The sequence below is a fragment of the Callospermophilus lateralis genome, chromosome 1, assembly GCF_048772815.1.
Source record: "Callospermophilus lateralis isolate mCalLat2 chromosome 1, mCalLat2.hap1, whole genome shotgun sequence".
NCBI lineage: Eukaryota > Metazoa > Chordata > Mammalia > Rodentia > Sciuridae > Callospermophilus > Callospermophilus lateralis.
The window spans coordinates 74,933,938-74,958,632 of NC_135305.1; the positions used below are offsets into that span (position 1 = coordinate 74,933,938).

Genomic DNA, 24,695 nt, shown 5'->3' on the forward strand with positions numbered 1-24,695 from the left:
AATTGAGATATTGACTTGAAATATAAATGTTATTTGAGACAAAAAAAAAAAAAAAAGGAAGCTCTAGTACAATAAATATGAGCAGGATTGCTAGTATTAGTACCTAAAAAGAAATGTTATCCAGTTAATTCTGAAGTTTCAGAAAAAACAAATAGATTTTAGTATAAGTATATCCCAAATATTGTACAAGACATATTTATATTGAAAAAGTTGTTTATCTCATTTAAATTTAGCTGAATGCCTCGTGCTCACCTGACAACCCTATTCTAGGTAATAGTTAATAGATAAATTTTTGACTCTTATCTCTCTTTGAAATGCAAATGAGGTCTCTGAAAGCTCCTTTATACAAAAGCCTAGGCACACAGAACTGTTTGTACTATTTCAGATAGTTGATAGTAGTGATTTTTTTCCTTGAATGTTTTAGGGAAGAAATAATGTTTTGGAGGTTATGAGCATAAATAGAAGTACATTATACATGTACTTCCTCCAACACAGAGTATAGTCCTACATTTCAAAAGCAGGGGCAAAGTTAGAGATGATGAAATCAAAGCATGCACTTTTGTATAGTGAATATACTAGCTAGAAATATCAACTAGAATATAGAGTTTAATTTGTAAAGTAGGATAGAGAAAGAAAAGTTGGTTACAAGGTACATTTACTGATATGATTTATGTTATAAAATAATTATGTATATAATATTGTTAGTTTATACAATCATGAATAATAAATGTATGTTAAAGTATAACGGTATATCTATTTTTATCATCAAGAACAATTTATCATTTAATAACATCTTTACACTCAAGAAAAATAAGTGAATGTTTAGGGTTATTTATTACATAATTATGAACTGATTTCTTCTGTAGTTCACAGAAAATGACTGCCACATTTTCTACCTCTATGTGTTTTATGCCAAAATGAAATCAAGTTTATTACTTTAGTATTTAAATTTAGTATTTAATTTTTAATTTAGTCTTTAAATTTAAATTATTGTCAGAGAATGCCAGTGCATTTGGATATCTAGCATTCATTTAAGAAATTAACTCCAGAGTTTAATATAAAAAAATAAGATAGGGTATAAAAATTAAAATAGAATATTAATATTTGTTTGCCAAATAAGAATACATGGATATTTAGTACTAATGGTCACATAAGCTGTTTATATTCAAATAGATAAGTTTAGTAAAGATCTACTTAAAAATGACAGAATGGTGGAAACATTTCTTTCTCTGGCTCATCAAACATTGGAATTATTCAAATGTCTAGATTATAGACATTGTATATCTATCATATGTAAAAGTACACTCTTATATCTCAAAACAATTCAGATTTTGTCAAATGCAATCAAATTCTATGGGCCAGAAAAAGTTTAGCCTACCTAAAACATTTTCTATCTTCTGATAATTCCTCCTGGCTGATTATGGAATTTCTATTAGCAGGAATTTTGATGTTATTTAAGGGAGTAGAAGACATGATTGATCCTCTGGAAGCTTCCTGTGAAGAACTAAATTGGTAGTTGGATATCTGATCATTTCAGAATGAAAACAGAATCCTTTTCTCCTAGTTAAGTGGAGAAATGCTTCAATCTTACTGGATAAGTTACACTGTTCTTAAAATATTAAAAGTTTAAAGTACCTGCTCAATAATTCAGGAAAACATACAATTGAATTCTTAAATTATATTGTAAATTTGTTGTAATTGGATTATAAATGTATATCTAAATATAAAGAAGGAAAAGAAGTAAGTGGTTATCTCTGAATTATGCTATTCAAATAAGAAGTGATCAAAATGCATAATTTGCTTTGGTACCATGAAGATCATTTATGATCATTTATGATGTACACTAGTGTGATAAATACAGTGGAGAGGTTAGATGTAAAATTAGATGAGTTGTTGGTAGAGTGAGATGTGAGGAAATAGAATAGACACCTCTTTTCTAACTCTTGGCTTACACAAGCTTTCTTGCTATTGATGCAAATAGAAGTTGAACTACTACATTGTCATGTTCATGTCTTAACAACATTTATTGAAATATCATTATATCGTCACAAGCATATTTAAAACACATTTAAAATATCTAAATAGCATTACAAAATCCGTATATTTGCACATTTAGGTTTTGTCAGTGAGTCAGAGGTTTTCTTCATGGTATTTGACCTCAGAATTAAAGACATTTTCCATTATACTTCATAACTCTGATTGAATAAGTCTTAATGCCCTTTTCATGTTTTCTATCACTGAAATAGAAGTAAACAGACATTGAAATATTAGTAAATGAAAGTAATCATATGTAGTAATTGTTGCTAGGATCTGAAATAAGCCCATTTAAATTCATAGCTTTGAAAACATGAGAATTCATCAACTGACATTGAAGAATTTTATGCTAAATTTTATACATGTGAATTTATAGATTAGATCAGATCAAATTTCTTTATGATAAACAATTTATCAGAGGGAGTAGGTATTTTCTCTTTAATCAGTTATTAACTAACCCAGTATTGCTGGATCTGTGAGGCATAATTGTCTTATTTAATATAGCTAATAGTAGAGGTTGTAAAAAATGGATTGAAGTCCTAAGTCTCTACCTTCTTGCTCATAGTCCTTAAAGGAAGACAAAAACATTTCACTGATGTAATTTGAGGAAATCATATGTGATTTTTTTTAAACCTAAAGAATGCACTACCTTGAGGTTGTGTCATTGTAATGTATAAAAAGTTCTCTCCAGTTGTTCCAGAATTTAGTGATCACAAGAATTCTTTAGCATCCCTGAGATTCTGGGGAGCCCCAGAAATTCAGATTTTGGTGGGAGGTAGGAGTTTGTGACAGTGCTGATATAGGCCTTCATTGGCCCTTTTAACAGTCAGGGGTCAGCTATTACACTGTCCAAGGCAATTCTTAATACTTACATATTGGTAAATCCTGAGGTTCATATGTATACAATCTGTTAGAGTATCTTCCAGTTATATCAGCTCTGACTGTTAGGGAAGGGTCTGTCAAGAAAAAATAAAACAAAACAAAAAAAACAAGTCACTGAAATACTATTCAAATATGTTTTGAAAATCATTTTCCCCCTCCTACTCTAAAACAAAAGTCAAATAAATTTATAAGCAAAATTAATTTCTATACATGTGAATTCATGATGAATTAACCTAAATTTTCCTTTTAGTGTGTTATAATTGTTATAATTCTCACTGGTCTGGGGCACTGTACTAGAAGTACATTGGGATATTGATTTAATAGCATAAGTTGCTTTTTAAAAATAAACTTTACAAGTAATATAGTGAAATTTTATTATAGAGTTAATAACATAATATAATTTGTTAGAAGTGACTTCCCTTTAAAAATAATAGTATTTGAGTTAGCATTTAAAAACAAATAGAATCAAGAATGCCTAGAATCATACCAATTTTGTAAATCCGACACAATGAGATTATACACATACCAACAAACATGATTCTAGGCACATACTGCCCATCAGGTGATAAATTCTTGTCAGTGGTCTCATGCTAGCAGAAGAAGAAAGAAATGACTGTTATTGGATTAGTTGATTTTTGATAGTTAATATAAAAATATTTTATGTGAACTAAATTTAGTAGATTGTAAATTTTGGCCTTTTATGATTCTATATAACATTCTATATCAACCAATATTTAACTCTGTATGTTTTGAAAATAGAATGAAATGATTCAAATCTTCCATTAAATTATGATATTAAGAAAACATTGTTTACACAGCCATAAAGAAGGAAATTTATATCATTTGTGGTAAATGGATAGAACTGAAGAACATCATGTTTAGTGAAATAAGCCACACTCAGAAACTTAAGAGTCGTGTTTTTTTTCCTACATGGAAGCACGGAGTAAAAAAGAAGTAGAAAAGGAATTTTCATGAAAATAGAAGGAAGATCAGTAGAATAGAGTATGGGAATAGGGAGAGAGAGGAAGGGAGGAAAAAAAAAAGGTACTGGACAATGAAACTGACTGAACTGTTATATGCACATATGAATATATCACAATTCCGCTATTTTTTAAGATCATAATGGAACAAAAAAAAAAAAAGAAAATATTGTTGAGTTCATGTACCATGAGATTCAACATGATGAAATTATTCTGAGCCATGTCTTGTATTTCTTCATTTTGGGCAAATACTTTTTTTAGTGCTGTGAGGGAAAATAAAATTTTAGTTTTAAGGATCAAAACATCTTTAATATAACATTACAAAATAAACCTTGCGTTTTAAATTTGTTTGCAGCAATAACGTGGGTGTAAATGGTTTTTGACCTTTTGCCACTTAGTCCCTCACTGGGAGGCAATGAGTGACAGTCTGTCCATGGAAACATGAAGGAATAATCATTAATGGGGACACTAGTTTTAACTCCTCGTAACTTATTGACTTATTGGTTAAAACAAGTTCTTTCGGCACATTTTCCCACTTGCTCTGCTTTTTTTTTATGGGAGGAAAAGGGATATTAAATTTCAAAGGGCATTTGATAGAAATACATTCTAGCAATCATTGTGGGCTTCAAGCATCTTGGTAAAATGGTGGTACTCTTTTAAAATGGGGTTTGTGTAGTATCCTCATAACTGTTCTTATCAGTCGCGTTTCTACTTCATATTGGACATATAATAGGATCTCAGAAATAAAATTACCTTGGCTGTATTGACAGTCTTCCAAGTGATGAATAACCATCAATGGCTTGTTACTAAAAAGGCAGTGTGGAAATGTCAGGAGATTAACATCAAGACAAAACATACAGTGGAATTAGACAAAGTTTTGTTATTTATTTGTTTAGTTTTTAAGACGGTCATGGATTTATTTTTTTTTATTTTTTCTTTTTTTGTGGTGCTGGGGATTGAACCAAAGGCCTTGTGCTTGCAAAGCAAGCACTCTCCCAACTGAGCTATATCCCCAGCCCAGTTTTGTTATATTTGGTAAGATTTATAATCTTAGATTTACACATCATAGCAATGTAGTCTATAGCAATGTGGCCCCAGAACTGACAGCATGAAGGTCATCAAGTAGCATGTTAGAAATGTAAATTCATAGGCTAGCTATGAGCTAGCCTAGACTGTCCTAGACTTGCTCAATTAAAATTGCTAGCTATGAGGTTCAGGAATCTGCAGCTTAACAAACATAGTGGTTGAGTCTTATGTACATGATAGTGCAGTGAGATAAATAAAAATTAATTCTATCTCCAAAGATGAAAAGATATTATGAACAAAATATTAATTGCCAATGAATACTTGGTATATGATTTCAGGACCGTCAAATGTTTATTTTTACAAAAAATCTAGTAATATTTGACAATTTCCACATTCTTTCTTATACCAATTTACAATTTGTAAACAACCTAATGGAAGATTTCATATGAATACATTTTTCAGGGTCATTTTGATTTTAACTCTGAAAAAAAGTTTTAATGGCAGTACTTGAGTTAGCATTTACTAATTTACTTCCTTGCTCTTTGCTTTAAAAGAATAATGAGAATATTAACTATAGTAAGGTGTAACAACTATGATTTCGATATGTTATGGTTTGGATGTGGTTTGTTCCCCTAAAGGTTTTGTACTGAATGACTGGTGCCCAGTGTGGTGGTGGTAAGAGTGGGGCCTACTTATTAGGTAATGAGGTCATGGGGCTCCACACTAATGAAAGTATTAGTGCTGTCTCATTGAAGTGGGTCTGGTTTCCTGGGATTGGATTAGTTCCTAAAAGAATGCATTGTTCTCAGTGAGCTTGGAACTTCCACTGTTTCTCCTTTCTACATGCACTCATGCTGTCTGATGCCATCTGCCATGAGTCCCTCACCAGATTCAAGCAGATGCAGGGGCCATACTTTTGAACCTCCCTGACTGTGAACTAAAGAAACCTCTTTTTATAACGTACCTAGCTTCAGGTATTTTGTTATAGCGATATAAATAGACTAAGATATTTAGGATGAATTTTAAAATGCAGCTTTAATCCTGAGAATATTGTGATTATCAAAGGAGATGGATTCTGATATATTCAGCATAAGTCTTTTAAAAATATAATTAACAGATATAATCATATAAATTGCTCTCCTTGCACAAGTCTATGCTGTACCCAATATTTCAGTTTCAATAAGTGTTAAACATAAACTTTGAACTGTTAATAATTTTCTTTAATCTTCCAATTTGGGATTTAAGTAAATTTTAGGTAAGAATAAACCCTACAACTTACCTGTGAAGATTTATAACATAGCTGGAAAGCTGGCATTTTCCAATAACTTCAAACTTATTGGTGAAAAAGACTAGAGATCCAACGAATGAAATATTATCCCCACTTTTTGTGAAAACTAAGTGTAAGAATATTTATTGAATTTTTTTTTATGGTGATAACACTTAAAATCTATTCTCTCAGCTCTGGAACTCAGATATTATAAGCATCAACCAAGTAATTTTGCCATTAGACAACCTCTTTGTTTGAATTTAGGGGTATAGTTGTCCTGAGACATAGACCAACAGTTTAGTGTTGAGTCCTGTTTTCTTGACGGTTTCTTCCCAGCAACTGCACAACCGCTAGAAACAAGCCCAGCAGTGTTCAGGAAAAGGGATTGAAGTAACTCTTGGAGAACTAACTTGACCTTTAAATTTCTGGGCAATTTGAATCCAAGGAAAAATTTATCAGGCACATAGAAGACTCACTCTTAAGGGTTCAGTTATGAATGAGCTGTTCACACATTCAAACGGAGACACTCTTTCATTTCAAGAAAAGCACAGGAACATTTTTGGCAGAAGTAGCAACAGTCTAAAATAAGGCTCCCAAAATTTTTTTTTCTAGTAGGAGCAGAAAGTAAATATTTGAGAGTTTGTAGGCCACATGGTTTCATTTGCAAGTACTCAACTCTGCCATCATCACACAGAAACAGCCGTAAAGAATATGTTTAAAAAACAAGTGTGGCTGTTGCAGTAGAACTTTATTTTATGGGCACTAAAATTTGAATTTCACATGTCACAAAATATTATTCTTTTGATTTTTATTAAACATTTTAAAATGTAATAATAATTTTTAGCTTTCACAGTGTATAAAAAGGGTGGGTGGCCTCTTAGTTAAAACCTTGTGGATTGGCACTTCAGATGGTAAGAAACCTAAGTTGAGAGAAAGAGTATTAGTAGTTGTACTTTAGAGACTCTAGAATTAGAGCCTGCAAAAGCTCAAATGCTTATCATCATTTGGTGAATAATCTTCATAATTCTCTACTTTTTAAAAAAATAGATGACAAATTCAGGTGGTTTAAAATTCAAAAGTTAAAGTGGTAAAAATTCTTCTTCCCCCTGCTGTCTTCCATATGTAAGTAGTAGTAGTATTTCTCAGGGTCCCTTCCAGAGGTTTTCTTGAGTATGTATATATATTGTATAAGTCCAGATTCATGTACACATGTATGTGCATGCATATATACATATTTCTTTCTTTAAATTAAAAAAAATAGGGCTGTGGATGTAACTCAATGGTACAGCACTTGGTTAGTATGCACAAAGCCCTGGGTTCAATTCCTAGTACTGCAAGGGAAAAAAAACAAACCAAACCAGATTGGGTAAAATGACATATGCCTATATTATAACTACTCAGGAGACTAAAGCAGGAGGATCCTGAGTTTGGAGGTCAGCTTGAGAACCTTAGCAAGACCCTATCTAAAAAATACAATAAAATAAAACCCACAAATACAAACACACATGTATTTGCAAAAATGTATCATAGATATGATCCTTTTGTGTAATATTCCATTAAATGGATATATTTTAATATAAATCAGTCTTCTTGAAGACGGGTATTTAAATTGTTCCAATCTCCCATTTTAGATTGCTTCTAAACATTTAGATTTATATAAACATTTCTTTAGTGAATATGTAGTTACATATGCTTTTATAGATGGGTAGGTATTTCTGTGAATAAGTTTCAGAAACAGAATTTCTAGGTTGAAGAATATGTGCATTTATAATTTTGATGTATATTCTGCATAAAAGCTGTACCAATTCATATTCACTCGGGTAATGTGAATGGTAACTACTTCCTCTACTTTCACTAAAACTAGTTCTCAAGTTTTAAACTTTTTAATCCAGTAGTAAGACAGAAGTTAAGGTGGTTTTATTATCTTATAAATCAGCCTATCTTATGTGTGAGTTACTTATTTTTCTGTTCTGAAACTACCACATCCTTTGCTACTTTTTTTTTTCTATTGACTTGAACTTCTATTAATTTTTAGGAATATTTTGTATACTAGAGAAATTCACCTTTGTAATATATACTACAGTTCTCCTCTCTCTCTGCCTTCTTCCTTTGCTTATGTGTATTTATTTGTTATTCAGAAAATTCATGTATTCAATATACTACATATTTTAGTTGCTTCTTTTTATTTTCTCCTTTTAACTGGGCCACAATTAAGGGCAGGAATGTGGTAAGGCCAGAGGAGGAGCTAGAATGAGAATTGAATAGCTTTATTTTCATCTCACCCTAATCTTAGACTTCCCTTATTATAAGAACTTAAGTACATGTTTGAAATAGTATCTTCTAGTACCTTAATTATTTAATTTTTATAAAATTCATCTTTGTAATCTGTTTTGGTATAAATGTGTGAGGTAAGAATCCAATTTTTTAATATTTTCACAGATGGTTACCAAATTCTCCTTAGTACTAACTATTTCAAAATCTATGTTTCCTACCACTCATCATGTAAAATATTCTAGTAACAGATGACCAATTTAGTTGACAAGGAGAATTGCAGATATTGATGTTTATATTAGTTTTCTATATTTATTGTGTATAACATGATATTTTGATACATCTCTATGTTATGATGTGGCTAAATCAAGTTTTTAAATATAAGCGTTTCTTCACATACTTTTTTATGATAAGAACAAGTAAAATATACTCTCTTGGCAATTTTCAAGTATATAATGTTATTAGTTAATAACATTGTTAATAACAAAATAACATTAATAACTATATGACAATAGTTATTGTCATCATGATGCATAATGTCTCTCTTGAATATATTCTTCCTAATTGAAATGTGTGTCTTATAACCAGTGTCTCACCACTACCCTCTTCTCCATTGTCATACTCTGGTAACCATGATTACATTTTTCTGAGTTTGACATTTTATTTTTTTAAAGAGAGAGTGAGAGAGGGAGAGAATTTTAATATTTTATTCATTTATTTATTTTCAGTTATCGGCGGACACAACATCTTTGTTTGTATGTGGTGCTGAGGATCGAACCCGGGCCGCACGCATGCCAGGCGAGCGCACTACTGCTTGAGCCACATCCCCAGTCCCTGAGTTTGACATTTTAAAACTCCACGTATAAGTTAGATCATGTGATAGTTGTTGCTTTGTGCCTGAATTATTTCAAATGACAAAATATCCTCCAGATTCATCCTTGTTCTTGCAAATAACCATATTTCATTCTTTCAAAGACTGAATCAAATTCCCCATAGTATGTTTGTGCCATATTTTCCATATTCATTTGTTTATGGACACTTAGGCTGATTCCATGTCTTGGCTATTCTGAGTAGTGCTGCAATAAACATGGAAATACAGATTCTCAACATATTGATTTTATATCCTTTAGATATATACCTGTGTGTCCATCAATTTTGCTTTTACTTTTTAAGTTTTTGAGGAAACTCCATACTGTTTTTCTTAATGGCTTGTACTACATTATGTTCCCATCAACTATGAGCAAGGGTTCCTTTTTCTCTATGTTTTAGCCAGAATGTGTTAGTTTTCATCTTTTTGATCATACCCAGTCTAAAGGTGTGAACTGAAACTTCATTGTGGTTTTAATATGTCATTTTCTTGTGATTAGTGAGGCTGAGCATTTTTTCATTATTTTTTGGCTGCTTCTTTTTAGCCTAAATGTCAACTCAAATAACTATCATTTCTTAATGGTGAGACTATTTAAAAACTTTCTATTTATTTTGAAATCTACATTATTATGAATATAGTTACCTCGCTGTGCAATAGAACATCAGAACTTACTCCTCCCATCTAAATGCAGCTTTGCACCTGCTGTCCAACCTTTCTCCTTTCCTATCCTCCCCTTTGCCTCCTCCAGTTTCTGGCAACCACCATTCTCCTTTCTACTTATGTATATAACTTTTTTAGATTCTACATATAGGCGATTTTATATAGTTTTTCTCTCTCTCTGCCTGGCTTATTTAACATAATGTTCTCTAGGTTCATCCATATTGTTGCAACTCAGAGAATTTAGTTTTTTAAAGGTGAATAATATTCTATCATGAGTATATACCACATTTTATAAATCCATTTATCCCTAGATGGACACACAGGTAGTTTCTATATCTTGGCTATTGTGACTAGTGTGGCAATGAACAAGGGAGTCCAGATGTCTCCACAGCATGCCTTTGGTGTACATACCCAGTAGTGGTATTGCTGGATCATATGGTAATTTTATTTTTGGCGTTTTGAGGAAATGATGTTGTTTCCCAAAATGACTATGCTAATTTATAATCCCATCAACAGTGTACAAGGGTTTCTCCATATCCTTGCCAACACTTGCTATCTTTCATCTTCTTTGTAATTGCTGATCTAACAGATGCAGTAATATCTTCTGTGGTTTTAATTTGTATTACTCTGATGATGAGAGATGTTGGGTATTTTATCTGTTGGCCATTTGTATGTCTACTTTGCCCATTACCTGCTTTCTTGAGTAATTTGAGTTCCTGATATATTTTGACATTAACCCCTTTTCAGATGCAAGGTTTGCAAATATGTTCTCCCACTCCACAGGTTCTTTACTTTGTGGATTGTTTCCTTAGTTGTGCTGAAACTTTTTTGTTTGATGTAATGCCATTCTTCTGTTTTTGTTTTTGTTGCCGCTGCTTTTGGGGTCTTATTCAAATAATCATTGCTCAGACCAATATCATGGAGCTTGCTTCCTGTTTTCTTCTAGTAATTTTACAGTTGAATGTCTTAACATTTAAATCTTTAATCCAAGCCAGTTGTGGTGGCATGCACCTGTAATCCCAGAAGCTCAGGAAGCTGAGGCAGGGGGATCAAGAGTTCAAAGCCAGTCTCAGCAAAAGCGAGGCCCTAAGCAACTCAGTGAGACCCTGTCTCTAAATAAAATACAAAATAGGACTGGGCATATGGGCTCAGTGGTCGAATTATCCTGAGTTCAATACCTGTAATACCCCCAAATAAGTAAGTAAATAAATAAATCTTTAATCCATTTTTGCTTGATTTTTGTGTATGGTATGAGTTGAAGTTCTGATTTAATTATTCTGCTAGGGGATACCTAGTTTTACAAGCTCTCCTTTTTGAAGAGACTGATTTATCCCATTGTGTATCCTTAGAGTCTTCATCAAATATCAATTGACTACAGATTAGGGGTGTTGCTCGGTGGAAAAGCATATGCTTGACATGAGGATGACCCTTGACTCAATTCCTGGCACCAAAAAAAATAAAAAATAAAAAACAAAAAACAAAAAACAATTCATTATAAATATGTGGGTTTATATCTAGGTTTTCCACTGTGTTTCATGGAAAAACACATAGGTTTGTTTCTATGCTAGTACCATGCTATTTTTATTTCTATAGCTTTGTAGTTGATTTTGAAATCAGGAATTATGATGCCTCCAGCTTTGTTCTTTCTGCTCAAGATTGTTTTGACTATCAGGATTTTTGTCTTCTTAGGATAGTTTTTATTCATTTCTGTGGAAAATATTAAAATTTTGATAGGGATTGTATTGAATCTATAGATTGCTTTGAGTACTGAGGACATTTTAACAATATTAATTTCTCCAGTCCTTGGATATTCCCATTTCTTTGTGTTCTCTTCAGTTTCTTTCATCTATGTTTTATAGTTTTCAGTGCATAGATATTTTGCCACCTTGATTAACTCTATTCTTGAGAGGTGGGGGGACGGTGTGTACGTACATACACTGATAGCTATTATAAATGGGATTGATTTCTTGATTCTTTTTTGTATGGTTCATGGTTAGTGTATGGAAACACTATTGATTTTCATATATTGATTTTGTCCCCTGCAGCTTTATGAAATTCATTTTTTTTAGGTCTAATGGCTTTTGGTGGAATCTTTCTCAGGCTTATTCTGTATAAGATTTTATCACATGCAAACAGAGAAATTAAATTTCTGATTTGGATACTTTTCTCTCTTGCTTAATTACACGGACAGAACTTCTAATAGTACTATGTTGAACAGAAGTGGTAAGAGTGGACATCCTTGTTTTATTCCTGATCTTTTAGAAAAATCTTTCCACCTTTCATTATTGAACATTGTTGCTATGGGCTCATCACAGGGCTTTACTGTGTTGAGGCACGTCCCTTCTATATCTAATTTGTCGAGAGTTTTTATTTTAAATGGATGTTGAATTTTGTCAAATGCTTTTCTGAATCTACTGAAATGATCATCCGAGTTTTGTCTTTCATGCTTTGAAAGTGGTGTATCTCGTATTTACTGATTCACATATGTTAAATGCATCCCAGGGATAAATTCTACTCAGTCATGTGAATCATTCTTTTGGTTTGTTTTTTGTTTTGTTTTAATACTGGGAATCAAACCCAGGGTGCTTTACCATTGAGGTACATCCCCAATACTAATTTTCTTTTTTATAGTGTCCTTGTCTGACTTTTTAATAGGGTAATGCTAGCCTTACTAAATGAGTTTTGCAATATTCTTTGTTAAATTTTTAAAAAAATTTTTGAATATATGTTTTTTAGTTGTTGCTGGGCCTTTATTTATTTATTTATATGAGGTACTAAGAATTGAACCCACTGCCTCACACATACTAGGCAAGCACTCTGCCACTGAGCCACAACCCCAGCCCTGCAATAGTCTTTTCAATTTTCTGGGAGAGTTTAGAAGGATTAGTATTAGTTCTTTAAAAGCTTAGTAGAAGTCAGCAGTAACGTTTTCAGATCCTTAACTTTTCTTTGATGGGAGATTTTTATTATGAATAAAATCTCTTTGCTCATTGGTTTATTCAGTTTTTTTATTTCTTCATGCTTCAGTCTTGGTAAGTTTTGTATATAGGAATTAAGTTTTCTAGGTTATCAAGTTAATTTTAGTTCAATAACTTTTTTACATTTTCTGCCAAGTTTATTCTGAGGTATTTAAACTTTTTGGTTGCCATTTTAAGTAGGATATTTTAAAATTTTTTGAATGTACTCTCATGTATTTAAGTTCTGTTATTGACTTCTATGTTAATTTATTCTCATGTAGTTTGAGTTTTCATTATTCCATCTAGTTTTTATTTTCCTTCAGTTTTTCATGTATGCAGGCATCATATGCAAGGATACGTGTATCCTCTCCTTTCCAAATTTTATATTTTTACACCGTCAATTAGTCTCATTGTCTATACCTCCAGAATAATAGTTAATAGTTGTGCTGATGAGAAGCATCTTTTTTTTTTAGATTTTTTAATTTGTTCTTATTAGTTATACATGACAGTAGAATGCATTTTGATAGATCATACGAAAAATGGAATAAAACCTCTCATTCTTCTAGTACCCAGAGGACTTAAAATCAGCATACTATGGGAGACATCTTATTCAGACATGAATGAGGGACTTCTCTTTGTTATCCCAGTAAACACGATATTAACTTTTATTTTTTTCTTGTTAAGTTCAGTTTAAATCAATTAATATTTTAAAATATCAGCTTAAAAATTTCAGATATAGATACTGTATTCTATTAAACATCTTTCCAGCATTTGTGGAGATGAAAGATACTGTATGATTTGCCTCTTTATACATATTAAATTATTTTATTTAATGTCTTAAATCCTGGAACTTTCAGACTAAACCTCATTTATCAAGGCTGTACTTTACTGATATGTTGTTTGTTACATTAATATTTGGAAATAATATTCTGTAGACTTCTCTTTTTTTGTAATATTTGCCGGTTTTGAGAATCTTAACCAATTGTCATTTAATTTGGTATATTATTTCTTGAAGGAATATTGGAATTGGATGTTCTTTAGATATTTGATAAATTCTTGGGGAGATTTAAAAAATACAAGGTTTCTCAAATATTTAATAGGTCTTTAAGGATAAAAACTTTTGGCCGGGCTGGGGATGTGGCTCAAGTGGTAGCGCACTCGCCTGGCATGCGTGCGGCCTGGGTTCGATCCTAGCACCACGTACAAACAAAGATGCTGTGTTCGCCAAGTACTAAAAAATAAATATTAAAAAAATTCTCTCTCTCTCCCTCTCTATCTCACTCTTTCTTAAAAAAAGAAAACAAAAAACAAAAAACTTTTGGCCATTGAGTACTTGGTTGATCAACTATGAATATGAGTTTGAAAAAAGGCCCCAGATTGTTTTGATAAACAGACAAGCTGAAGGATCGTTGGCTTAAATCAATTTCCTATTTAAGCTTATATTATGCCTAATTAGTAATACTGTTTTGTTTATACAACTTATATTCAAAAGCTTGCTAAGGTGATGAAGAATTTAATATAGTGGTATTTATAGCCTTTTTTTAACTAAAAAAAAAATCTATTCTAACAGCAACTATTTTTTCAAACCAAATACAAGAGTAGAACAAATATGTGTGGCAACCCTTCAAAAGCTTATGTGCCTGTTTTGAGTACTTTTATGAGTACTTTATTATCTGTATAATCTATAAAAATTAACTGAGAGGTATTTTACCTTTTCTGAGCATGGAAGAGACCTTCTTCATAAGTTTGTACCCAAGTGATGTCATCGCCCCATCCTGAAGTAGAAGGGAGAAATCAATGTAGTAATTAAGGACTACAGAAGAGCTCTGGGTGGGTTTTGGTAAGCAGATATCTAACTACCAACATTTAACTTAGCTACTAAGCAGTTGGCTAGCATGTGGTGTTAAGGATACACATTTATAACTGGCTTACAAAGAGTGCTGTCCATTTAGATTATAGTATGAAGGATTTAGGACTGTGAGTCAAATAGGCCCATGGCCTTGAACCTGATAAGATCTATATAATAAATTATATCTAGGAAAATATTTTCCATTTTTACTACTTTAACAAAAAAGTATTGCCTTCTAGTAAATAGTATGATGGTTCAACTGAAGTTGAATTAGTTAACTTAGTAAATAATGATGGATGTACTTGGATGGTACTCAGTACATCTGTTAAGAAATGAATGGACTTGGAAAATCAGGCAGTGCTTTAGAATTTGAAATTACACTATGGTTGATCTCAATTTGTTTGCCCAATTCACATTACCAAATAGTGGTCAAGTACTTTGTGATTATACTGATAGTTTTGAATTAAACATGGGGACAAATGATTTTGTTAATTGGAAAGATAAGAACCAACTCTGAAAATTTTTTCTTCAGAACACTTTCTTTTCCTACATGAAGATATATTAGTTTCTTAGGACAAAGTAAAAATAGTAAGTACAAAATTAGAAATGTTTTCTAAATCAGTACCCAATAACAAGTCTAGATTGATGTCTAAAACTGCAGTTATTTCCAGAGTCATTATAGCAACAACAGGGTTAACCAAAATTCTCAGCTTTTGGGATGAAGTATAATTTTCTGAGTAACCTTGGATAAAATCATTCCAAATTATTTTCTTGCCTTAATAAATAGAAGACTGGGAATCTAAGCAAATTCTGAATCTTAAATTGCTTTTAGGATATCATTATGACATATCGAGCAATAATTTTCTAGGATTCTAATTACCAAATCATAGGTATCAAATCAATTCCCCACTATTTCTACAAAAGATACAAAAATTATTATTATTTGAGGGTTAGTTTGATTCACTGTCTAAAATCTTAATTGGTTCCTTCTTTCTTTCTTAACTCAAGTTTGTCATATGCAACAAACATCTAGTTCATTCTTTGCTTCATACTAGTGAAAATATTAGGTATTTTTAAAAGCAATCCAAGTGATTGAATTTAGAAAATAAAATGAGATTACAGTACCTCTTGACAGGGTCTGTGGAGGTCTCTTTTCCTTTCTGATTACAAGGGCAAGGCTGGAAGAAACTGTGATAAATAAGAGGCACAGGGCCAAAGCTGAGTGTAACATGATGTCTTCCAGAGAACCCCTCAGAAGAAGCTAGATGACAAAAGGCATTTTCAGTATCTAGTGGCTTCCTTCAGGCTGTGATTAAAAGACATTGGCTAAGAGCTGGACAGAACCTGTGCTGACAGGTTGCTCTTTAATTTCACACAGTGTAACCACCTACAACTTTGGTTCACATTTTATTTTAAAAATATTTTAAAAATTCAATTAATTTAGCAAATGTACAGGTGGCAAAAAGTCAGGTTCTGTACACCCTGGTCATGGTGAGATGTAGTTGAAAGAGAACAGGATGAGGACTCAGGATTCTGCTTCTGGATTGCCCTGTAGTGCACACAGCCTACCAGTGAGACTCAACTAAGATGGTGTTAATCACATTTCAACTTCAAAGTGACTTTAGCATGCAGGAATGGTCTTTGTCTTTTGCTTCTTCTGAATCTAACAGTCTAATAGAACACTCTAACTCTATATCAAAATGAGATTAGGCACCAAGAAACATTGCTTAAAATGGAAATCAGAGGAAAAATTGAGTATAGATCAGTCTTGTCTCTGTAGTCACATGTCAACAGATACTCAGCCTTTTGCCCCTCAGTTTATAAATTCAGCTCTTTTTAAAAATCAAATATTTTCAATTGCTATGAATTAAAAATAGAAATAAATGACCCATATCCTTCATGTTTATATATTCACTTAACTTCATTGTCATTTTTCTCATTGACTTGTGTTATTCAGTAGTGAGTTCCCCACCAAAATAATGAGATTCCCTGACCAAAATACAGTAAAAGACTGTTTATAAATTCTGCTCAAACACAGAAGTTGCTATATTTAACTGTAATAGGTATTACGAAAAGTTGAAAGATTAATAAGACACAATGTCTTAGCATTGGCAAAACATCTGTAATATTGTAGTCAGTGTTAAATAGCAATTGTAGCATGGGGGAGCAGCAACTTTGCAGTGAAGTTTACAGATTCTAGGTTTCTGCAGACATTTCCTCATTCCTTTCATTCTAGCATTTTCTCCTTTGTAGTGATGTATATTTTCTGTTTCCTCTCTGAGTTGATATTATTTGACACTAAGGTTAGCTTTATTTAAATTACTTCCCTACCCATTTATTACTTTCTTTGTAGACAGACACTAAAACCCTTGTTAAACAGTAACCACAGTATCTGATAAGGATCTCAATTTAAGTTCGTATAACTTATTAAACCATAAAACATTTCAGAATGTCAGCTTGTACCTTAGGGACTGGTCATCTTGTATCTTAAAGGCTGAATCAAAAGAGAAGGGAGATTTTAGTAAGGGATAGAGATAGTTGATGCTGGGACCAAATCCCGGTGTGGGAAGAGCAGGTTTAGTCGAGTTGAGAGGTGCGGTGGAGAAACTGAAGCAACTTGGGAAAGAGTCTTTTTCTTTCTTTCTTTTTCTTTTTCTTTTTTTAAAATATTTTTTAGTTGTTGGTGGACTTTTATTATTTTTAAAAAAATTATTTATATGTGGTGCTGAGAATTAAATCCAGTGCCTCACACATGCTAGGCAAGTCCTCTACCACTGAGCCACAAACCCAGCCCTATTTTGTATTTTTACTTAGAGATAGTTCTCATGAGTTGCTTAGCGCCTTGCCCTTGCTGAGGCTAGCTTTGAACTCTTGATCCTCCTGCCTCAGCCTCCCGAGTCATTGGGATTATAGGTGTGTGCCAGTGCACCCAGCTAGAATAGGGTCTTAACCTGATTCTAGTAGCTTCAAGAAAGTCTATGGATGAACTACAGTAGGCTAAACAAACAAAGAAAAAAACCCTGAAACTGTTTGGAAACTGTTATAAACTTCTGTTCATTTTCCTTGAAAAGAGGGTCTGAAATTGCCTTTACATTCTTCTATGATCTTGGATGTGAAGAAGAACTATGAAAAGTTAATCTGGAGAAAGCATTAGAAAGGTTCTCTGTTAGGAACAGAAATAAGTGGTGGAATCTACATAAAAAAAAGAACATGTAACTTTATCATATCTGGTATTTTAAACCTACCACGTTTATAGTTGAAAGGGAACTGAAATATTATTATTTAAAAATTTTTTTGTAGTCTGCCTTTATTTTATTTGTATGTGGTACTAAGGATCAAACCCAGTGCCTCGCACATGCTAGGCAAGTGCTCTGCCACAGAGCTACAGTCCCAGCCCCTGCATTATTTTTAAGTATTTTTGTATTATCGCCAAATAATACAAATAATACTTTCAAAGTAAAAATCTTAAGTTTTTATTTTATATTGTTTGATAAATTAAAATAGATATTAACTACATTCTATGACAGCAATACACTTGATTCTTTTTTTTGAATAATACTTTCATTGGTAAAGAATGTCTTGCTTAGGGTCCTTTACTATCAGTTGCAAGGCTAAGCTGTTTGGGGCACAGCTGAATATGACATTGCAGTAGTTTATATACTTTGCAAGCGCATAACCAAATATCTAAAATTAGGCTTTATGAACTGGCTAGTTAGCGTTTTCTGACACCAGGATGTCACTCTTCAAAAGTAATTTAACCTAAACCACTTACTTGTGTATTATGTTAAAAACTTCTAAGTTTTAAAATAAAACAAAAAATTAAAATGTACAATAAAAGAACCATTGTCACTTCTAGCATAATTTTGAAAGAGTTATTTTTTTAATTAAAGTTTACTATCATTACTATAAATAAAGACTAAAACTATGAAATCAGCATAGGAAATCCGGAAGAAAAATATAATTTCATTTCACTTTCCTACCCTTTCTGGAAAACCTCACTTTCAAAGAGCAAAAACTAATCATTTAAATATAACAGAGATTGACTGCTGATTTAAGTCATCTGGAAACTGTTTGCTTACCTGAACCAGCCAGTGCTCTTGCTGAAAGTGTGCTCTGGACGTTTCTGGTTAAAAAGGGGTGTGGGTTTACAGACACACCCACACACCTGACCTACAACCTCACCTATAGAAACCGGAGTGTTGTCACCTGCAAACTTACCAGAGTAGGGTTGTCTGAGAAATTCTGTATCTTTCTAGTTCTCATGCTTCTCTCAGTAGAAAAGCTTTCGTCTCTAAATTAAGATCGAATGTCCTCATAAAATGAGGCCAAAGACCATCTTTGTGTCTTTCTCCCCTACCTTTTATTTCCCAGGGTAATTTATTATTTGGCTGGAGTTCAGCACCAAAAAAAAAAAAAAAAAAAAGGAGGGGGGTGAGTGGGAAATGAATGTAGAAACTGTGTACGCCATTGTCTCAATGAGAGTTCTGGGAGGCTTGCAGATTAGATACAAAGCAAATTGAAATTCCTAAGGGTTACTCTGTTTACAGGAATATAATTAACCACTACAGAGATCAGATCCTTTTTTTTCTGAGAATGAAATAAAAATGCTGTTTTAAAATTAAATATTTTCATCATTTGATCAGTCTTTACAATCTTGTGCAAAAAAAAAACCGCAATTAGATAGGTTTGTTTATATTTAATAGATATTATTTAATTAATTACTTAAAATGATCTAAAGCAGGGGTGAACAACTGGTTCATTTGTTTTGTGTAGCTCAGGATCTGACAATGGCTTTTATACTTTTAAATGGATGGGGGGAAAATCAAAGGAAGAATCGTATTTTGTGATACATGAAAATTGCATAAAATTCAAATTTTACTGTTTACAAATAAAGATTTAGTGGATGGAGCACAGCCTTGTTCTTTGCTCACATACCATCTGAGGCTGCTTTCACACTGCAACAGTAAAGCTGAGTATATGTACCAGAAACTGTGCAGCCTGTGAACTCCAAAATAGTTACTAAATGAGTCTTTATAGAAACAGTTTGCTACTCCCCAATACAGATTATCATTCATGAATTCCTTCCTTCTTCCCTCTTTTCATCTGTCCTCCCCTCCTTTCTTTGTCTATTTTCTCTGAGTATATTAACAAATGCAGTCCTCAAATATGGGAATGATGACTTTCTTGTCCCTGGTATCAGGGAGGGTCTGATTCTAGTATTTTTCTTTAGATACAGTACTGAATTTATTTACCATGTTGAGAAGGCAGCCATTATTCCCAAACTAAATCTCTTGTAAAGAGTGATATGGATTTCCTCCATTCGATAAAAAAGGCTTATCATTTTTCCAAACTGAACCATTTTTGTGATCCTGAGGAGACCTCATGTAGCCAGGTTATATTATTTTTTTTACTGCACCACTGATTTGTGTGTTTGTCTAATTGTGCTTTCTTCCTTAAACAGAACTTTCCCTGGAACATGCTATTCAAATGTGATCTTTCCTGCTGGGGTTAAGAAGCTGGATCTATAATTTTAATTTTATATCCAGTTTTTATAAAGCAAAGAAAGAGTTGCACCATGATCCCTAAATGTCCCTGTTAGAGATAGGACTGGGGAAATTTTCAACTTGTTCTTGCCTGGGGATGGTTTATAGCTAAATCTCAAAATATACTGGCATCCTTGTTTAATTTCTCATGAAATACTCACTTTAATAGATCATCAGATGAGAATGAGAAAGAATAAGTAAGTATTTATGGGGTAGTGAAATTAGGTTGAAAAAAAAATTAGGTCGAATCAGTTGATCAGTCTTTGGGCCTCTCTCACTAATGTGAAATGTAATTTAATGTAATTTTATCCTCTAAACCCAGACAATTTTGAGAGCAAAAGGAAGTAATAAAAGTCATTAAGGTTATATAATTTTAAACTAATATTTTGAAATTTTGGTTTATTGTATAATATATTACAAATAGTTATACTAAAGATTATATTCAGTACTAAATAATTTAAAATATATGTATGTACATTAAGCAAAATTTAAAAAATTTTTGGGTACATTTATGTTAATCATTTTTTACACTCTACTTGTCTGAAATCACATGGTGGTTTTTGTTTTTCCCCTTAAGAGTTTTCTGATGTTAATTTTTTCTGTATTTTTTTTAAAGATGTTTTTAGTTGTAGATGAACACAATGTCTGTCTTTCTCTCTTTCTTCCTCCCTCCCTCCCTCCCTCCCTCCCTCCCTCCCTCTCTCTCTCTCTCCCTCCCTCCCTCCCTCCCTCTCTCTCTCTCTCTCCCTCCCTCCCTCCCTCCCTCTCTCTCTCCCTCCCTCCCTCCCTCCCTCCCTCTCTCTCTTTCTTTCTTTCTTTCTTTCTTTCTTTCTTTCTTTCTTTCTTTCTTTCTTCCTTTCTTCCTTTCTTTCTTTCTTGCTGAGAATTGAACCCAGGCCTTCATGCATATTAGGCAAATGCTCTACCACTAAGCCATGACATCAACCCTAATTTTCTTTATTTTTATGTGATTTTAATATTTATTTTTCACATTTTTTTATCACCTTAGAAATTGTCCCTATTGTTAGTATATTAGGTTTTGTCAACAGCTCAACTGATACTTCTGAAGATCAGACTATTTTTTAATTAAGGAAATACTCTTTCTGTAGATACTGGGTTACCTGGTAAGTTTAAGGTAATTTGGTTCAATGGAGGATAGCTTCAATTCTAATTGTAAATATTATCTTTGAAATATTATCTTACTACTGTTTTTTAGTCATTAAAGGAAGATTAACTGTTGAAGAATCATCTTAAGATGGCTGGGTAAGTAGGTAAGTGGTAGAGCACTCACTTAGCATGCATGAAGGCCTGGGTATAATCTCCCATACCACACATAGAAAGATGACAAATACAATGTTTATAATGCATCAATTAATATTTCAAGGTTATATTGTAATAACAATATTCATAAGCTGCATATGTGAAAATAACAATCCATAGAATAAATTGTATTTCTAGTTAACTCAAAATATTTTTTTAAAATGTTTGTTTTAATTAGTTACACATGACAGTAGAATGCATTTATGCACTTTGATATATCATACATAGATGGGATATAATTTCATTTTTCTGAGTGTACATGTTGCAGAATCATTGGTCATGGAGTCACATACATACATACAGTAATAATGTATGTTTCATTCTACTCTCTTTCCTATCCTCACATCCCCCGACTTTGTCTCATCACTTCCCTCTACTAATCTAAGGTAATGCTATTCTTCCCTAATGCCTCCGGCCTTATTGTGAATTAGCATCCGTATATTAGAGAAAACATTCAGCCTTTGGTTTTGTGAGATTGGTTTATTTCTCTTAGCATAATATTCTCCAACTCCACCCATTTACTGGCAAATTCCACAATTTCACTCTTTGTTAAAGCTGAGTAATATTCCATTGAGTATATATTCTTTATCCATTCATCTGTTGAGGGACTCCGAGTTTGGTTCTATAGTCTAGCTATTGTGAATTGAGCTGCTATAAACATTGATGTGGCTGCGTCACTATAGTATGCTGATTTTCCTTCCTTCCTTCCTTCCTTCCTTCCTTCCTTTTCTTTTCATTTTTACGTGGTCCTGAGGATTGAACCTAGTGCCCTGCATGTGCTAGGCGAGTACTCTACCGCTGAGCCACAACCCCCACCAAGTATGCTGATTTTAGTCCTTTGGGTATAAATCAAGGAGTGGGGTGTTGCAGAATCAACAAATGGGTCAAATGGCGGTTTCATTCCCAGTTTTCTGAGCAGTCTCCATGGCTGCTTTCCATAGTGGTTGCATCAATTTGTAGTCCTACCAGCAATGTATGCATGTACCTTTTTTCCCACATCCTCACCAAAATTTATTGTTGCCTGTATTCTTGATGATTGCCATTCTGACAGGAATGAGATGAAGTCTTAGTAGTTTTGATTTGCATTTCTCTAATTGCTAGAGATGTTGAAAACTTTTTCATATATTTATTGATCAATTGTATTTCTTCTGTGAAGTGTCTGTTCAGTTCCTTAGCCTATTTATTGATTGGGTTTTTTTAAAAGATTTTTGAGTTTTTTATATATTCTAGAGATTAATGCTTTATCGGAGGTGCATGTGGTAAAGATTCTCTCCCAATCTGAAGGCTCTATCCTCATGTTATTGTTTCCTTTGTTGAGAAGTAGCTTTCTAGTTTGAATCCATTCCATTTATTTTTTAAATCATGCTATTTTTTTTTTGAGAGAGAGAGAGAGAGAGAGAGAGAGAGAGAATTTTTTAATATTTATTTTTTAGTTCTCAGCAAACACAACATCTTTGTTTGTATGTGGTGCTGAGGATCCAACCCGGGCTGCACGCATGTCAGGCGAGCACGCTACCGCTTGAGCCACATCCCCAGTCTCAGTGTTCTCTTTTCTATACAGTTTACAAGTCTATTTTGGTGCCAATACCATCCCATTTTTGTTACTATAGCTCTGTAGTATATTTAAGATCTGGTATTGTGATGCATTCTGCTTCACTTTTCTTGCTAAGGATTGCTTTAGCTATTCTGGGTCTGTTATTTTTCCAAATAAATTTCATGATTGCTTTTTCTATTTCAATGAAGAATGTTATTGGAATTTTAGTAGGAATTCCATTAAATCTGTATAACGCTTTTGGTAGTATGGCCACTTTGATAATATTAATGCTGCCTATCTAGGAGCATGGGAGATCTTTCCATCTTCTAAGGTTTTCTTCAATTTCTTTCTTTAGTGTTCTATAGTTTTCATTGTAGAGGTCTTTCACCTCTTTTGTTAGATTGATTCCCAGGTATTTTATTTATTTATTTATTTATTTATTTTTGAGGTTATTGTGAATGGAATAACTTTTCTCATTTCTCTTTCAGTGTATTCATCACTGATGTATAGGAATGTGTTTGATTTATGGGTGTTGATATTATATCCTACTACTTTTCTGAGTTCATTTATTAGTTCTAGAAGTTTTCTGGTGGAATTTTTTGGATCTTCTAGATATAGAATCATGTCAACAGCAAATAGTGATAATTTGAGTTCTTCTTTACCTTTCATATCCCTTTAATTTGTTTCTTTTGTCTTTTCTTCTGTCTAATTGCTGTGACTAGAGTTTCAAGGATGATGTTGAATAGAAGTGGTGAAAGAGGACATCTTTGTCCTCTTTGTCCTTAGCGGAAATGCTTTTAATTTTTCTCCATTTAGAATGATACTGGCCTTAGGTTTAGCATATATAGCTTTTACAATGTTGAGGTATGTTCCTACTATCCCTAGTTTTTCTAGTGTATTTTGTCAAATGCTTTTTCTGCATCTATTGAGATGATCATATGTTTCTTGTTTTTAAGTTTATTAATATGATGAATTACATTTATTTATTTCCATATGTTGAACCAACCCTGCATCCCTGGGATGAATCTTACTTGATCTTGTGCACTATCTTTTTAATGTGTTTTTGTATGTGATTTGCCTGAATTTTATTGAGAATTTTTGCATCTGTGTTCATCAAGAATATTGTTCTGAGTTTTCTTTCCTTGATGTGAATTTGTCTGGTTTTGATATCAGGGTGATATTAGCCTCAGAGAATAAGTTTGGATGGGCTCCTTCCTGTTCTATTTTATGGAATTCTTTGAGGAGTATTGGTGCTAATTCTTCTTTGAAAGTCTTGTAGAACTCAGCTAAAAATTCATCTGGTCCTGGGCTTTTCTTGGTTGGTAGGCTTTATGGTGTTTTCTATTTCATTACTTGAAATTGATCTGTTTAAAAATCATGTATGACCTCCTCATTCAGTTTGGGTAGGTCATATGTCTCTAGAAATTTGTCCATGTCTTCAATATTTTCTAAGTATAAATTTTCAAAACAGTTTCTAATTATCACTGTATTTCAGAGGTATCCA

General features: G+C 32.8%; 1 protein-coding gene across 1 annotated transcript; it reads right to left on the reverse strand.

The window, feature by feature from the left end:
- Positions 1-2,187: 2,187 nt before the first annotated feature.
- On the reverse strand, positions 2,188-16,025 carry Agr3 (anterior gradient 3, protein disulphide isomerase family member). Its single transcript, XM_076863201.1, has 7 exons — positions 15,920-16,025; positions 14,657-14,720; positions 4,650-4,702; positions 4,083-4,159; positions 3,443-3,506; positions 2,907-2,990; positions 2,188-2,237 (listed from the first exon to the last, which is right to left on the reverse strand). Exons 1-7 carry the CDS (start codon positions 16,023-16,025, stop codon positions 2,188-2,190), a joined length of 498 nt encoding a protein of 165 aa, XP_076719316.1.
- Between the last annotated feature and the right edge of the window lie 8,670 nt (positions 16,026-24,695).

Bases quoted from the DNA above. Each gene is read 5' to 3' on its own strand.
- Agr3 (XM_076863201.1), bottom strand. From the start codon at position 16,025: ATGTTACACTCAGCTTTGGCCCTGTGCCTCTTATTTATCACAGTTTCT. The intron at 14,721-15,919 runs GTACTGTAATCT...CTTCTACTTCAG, and splicing joins TCCACAGACCCTGTCAAGAG to GATGGGGCGATGACATCACT. The intron at 4,703-14,656 runs GTAAAATACCTC...CTGCCTTTTTAG, and splicing joins CTCTTCCATGCTCAGAAAAG to TAACAAGCCATTGATGGTTA.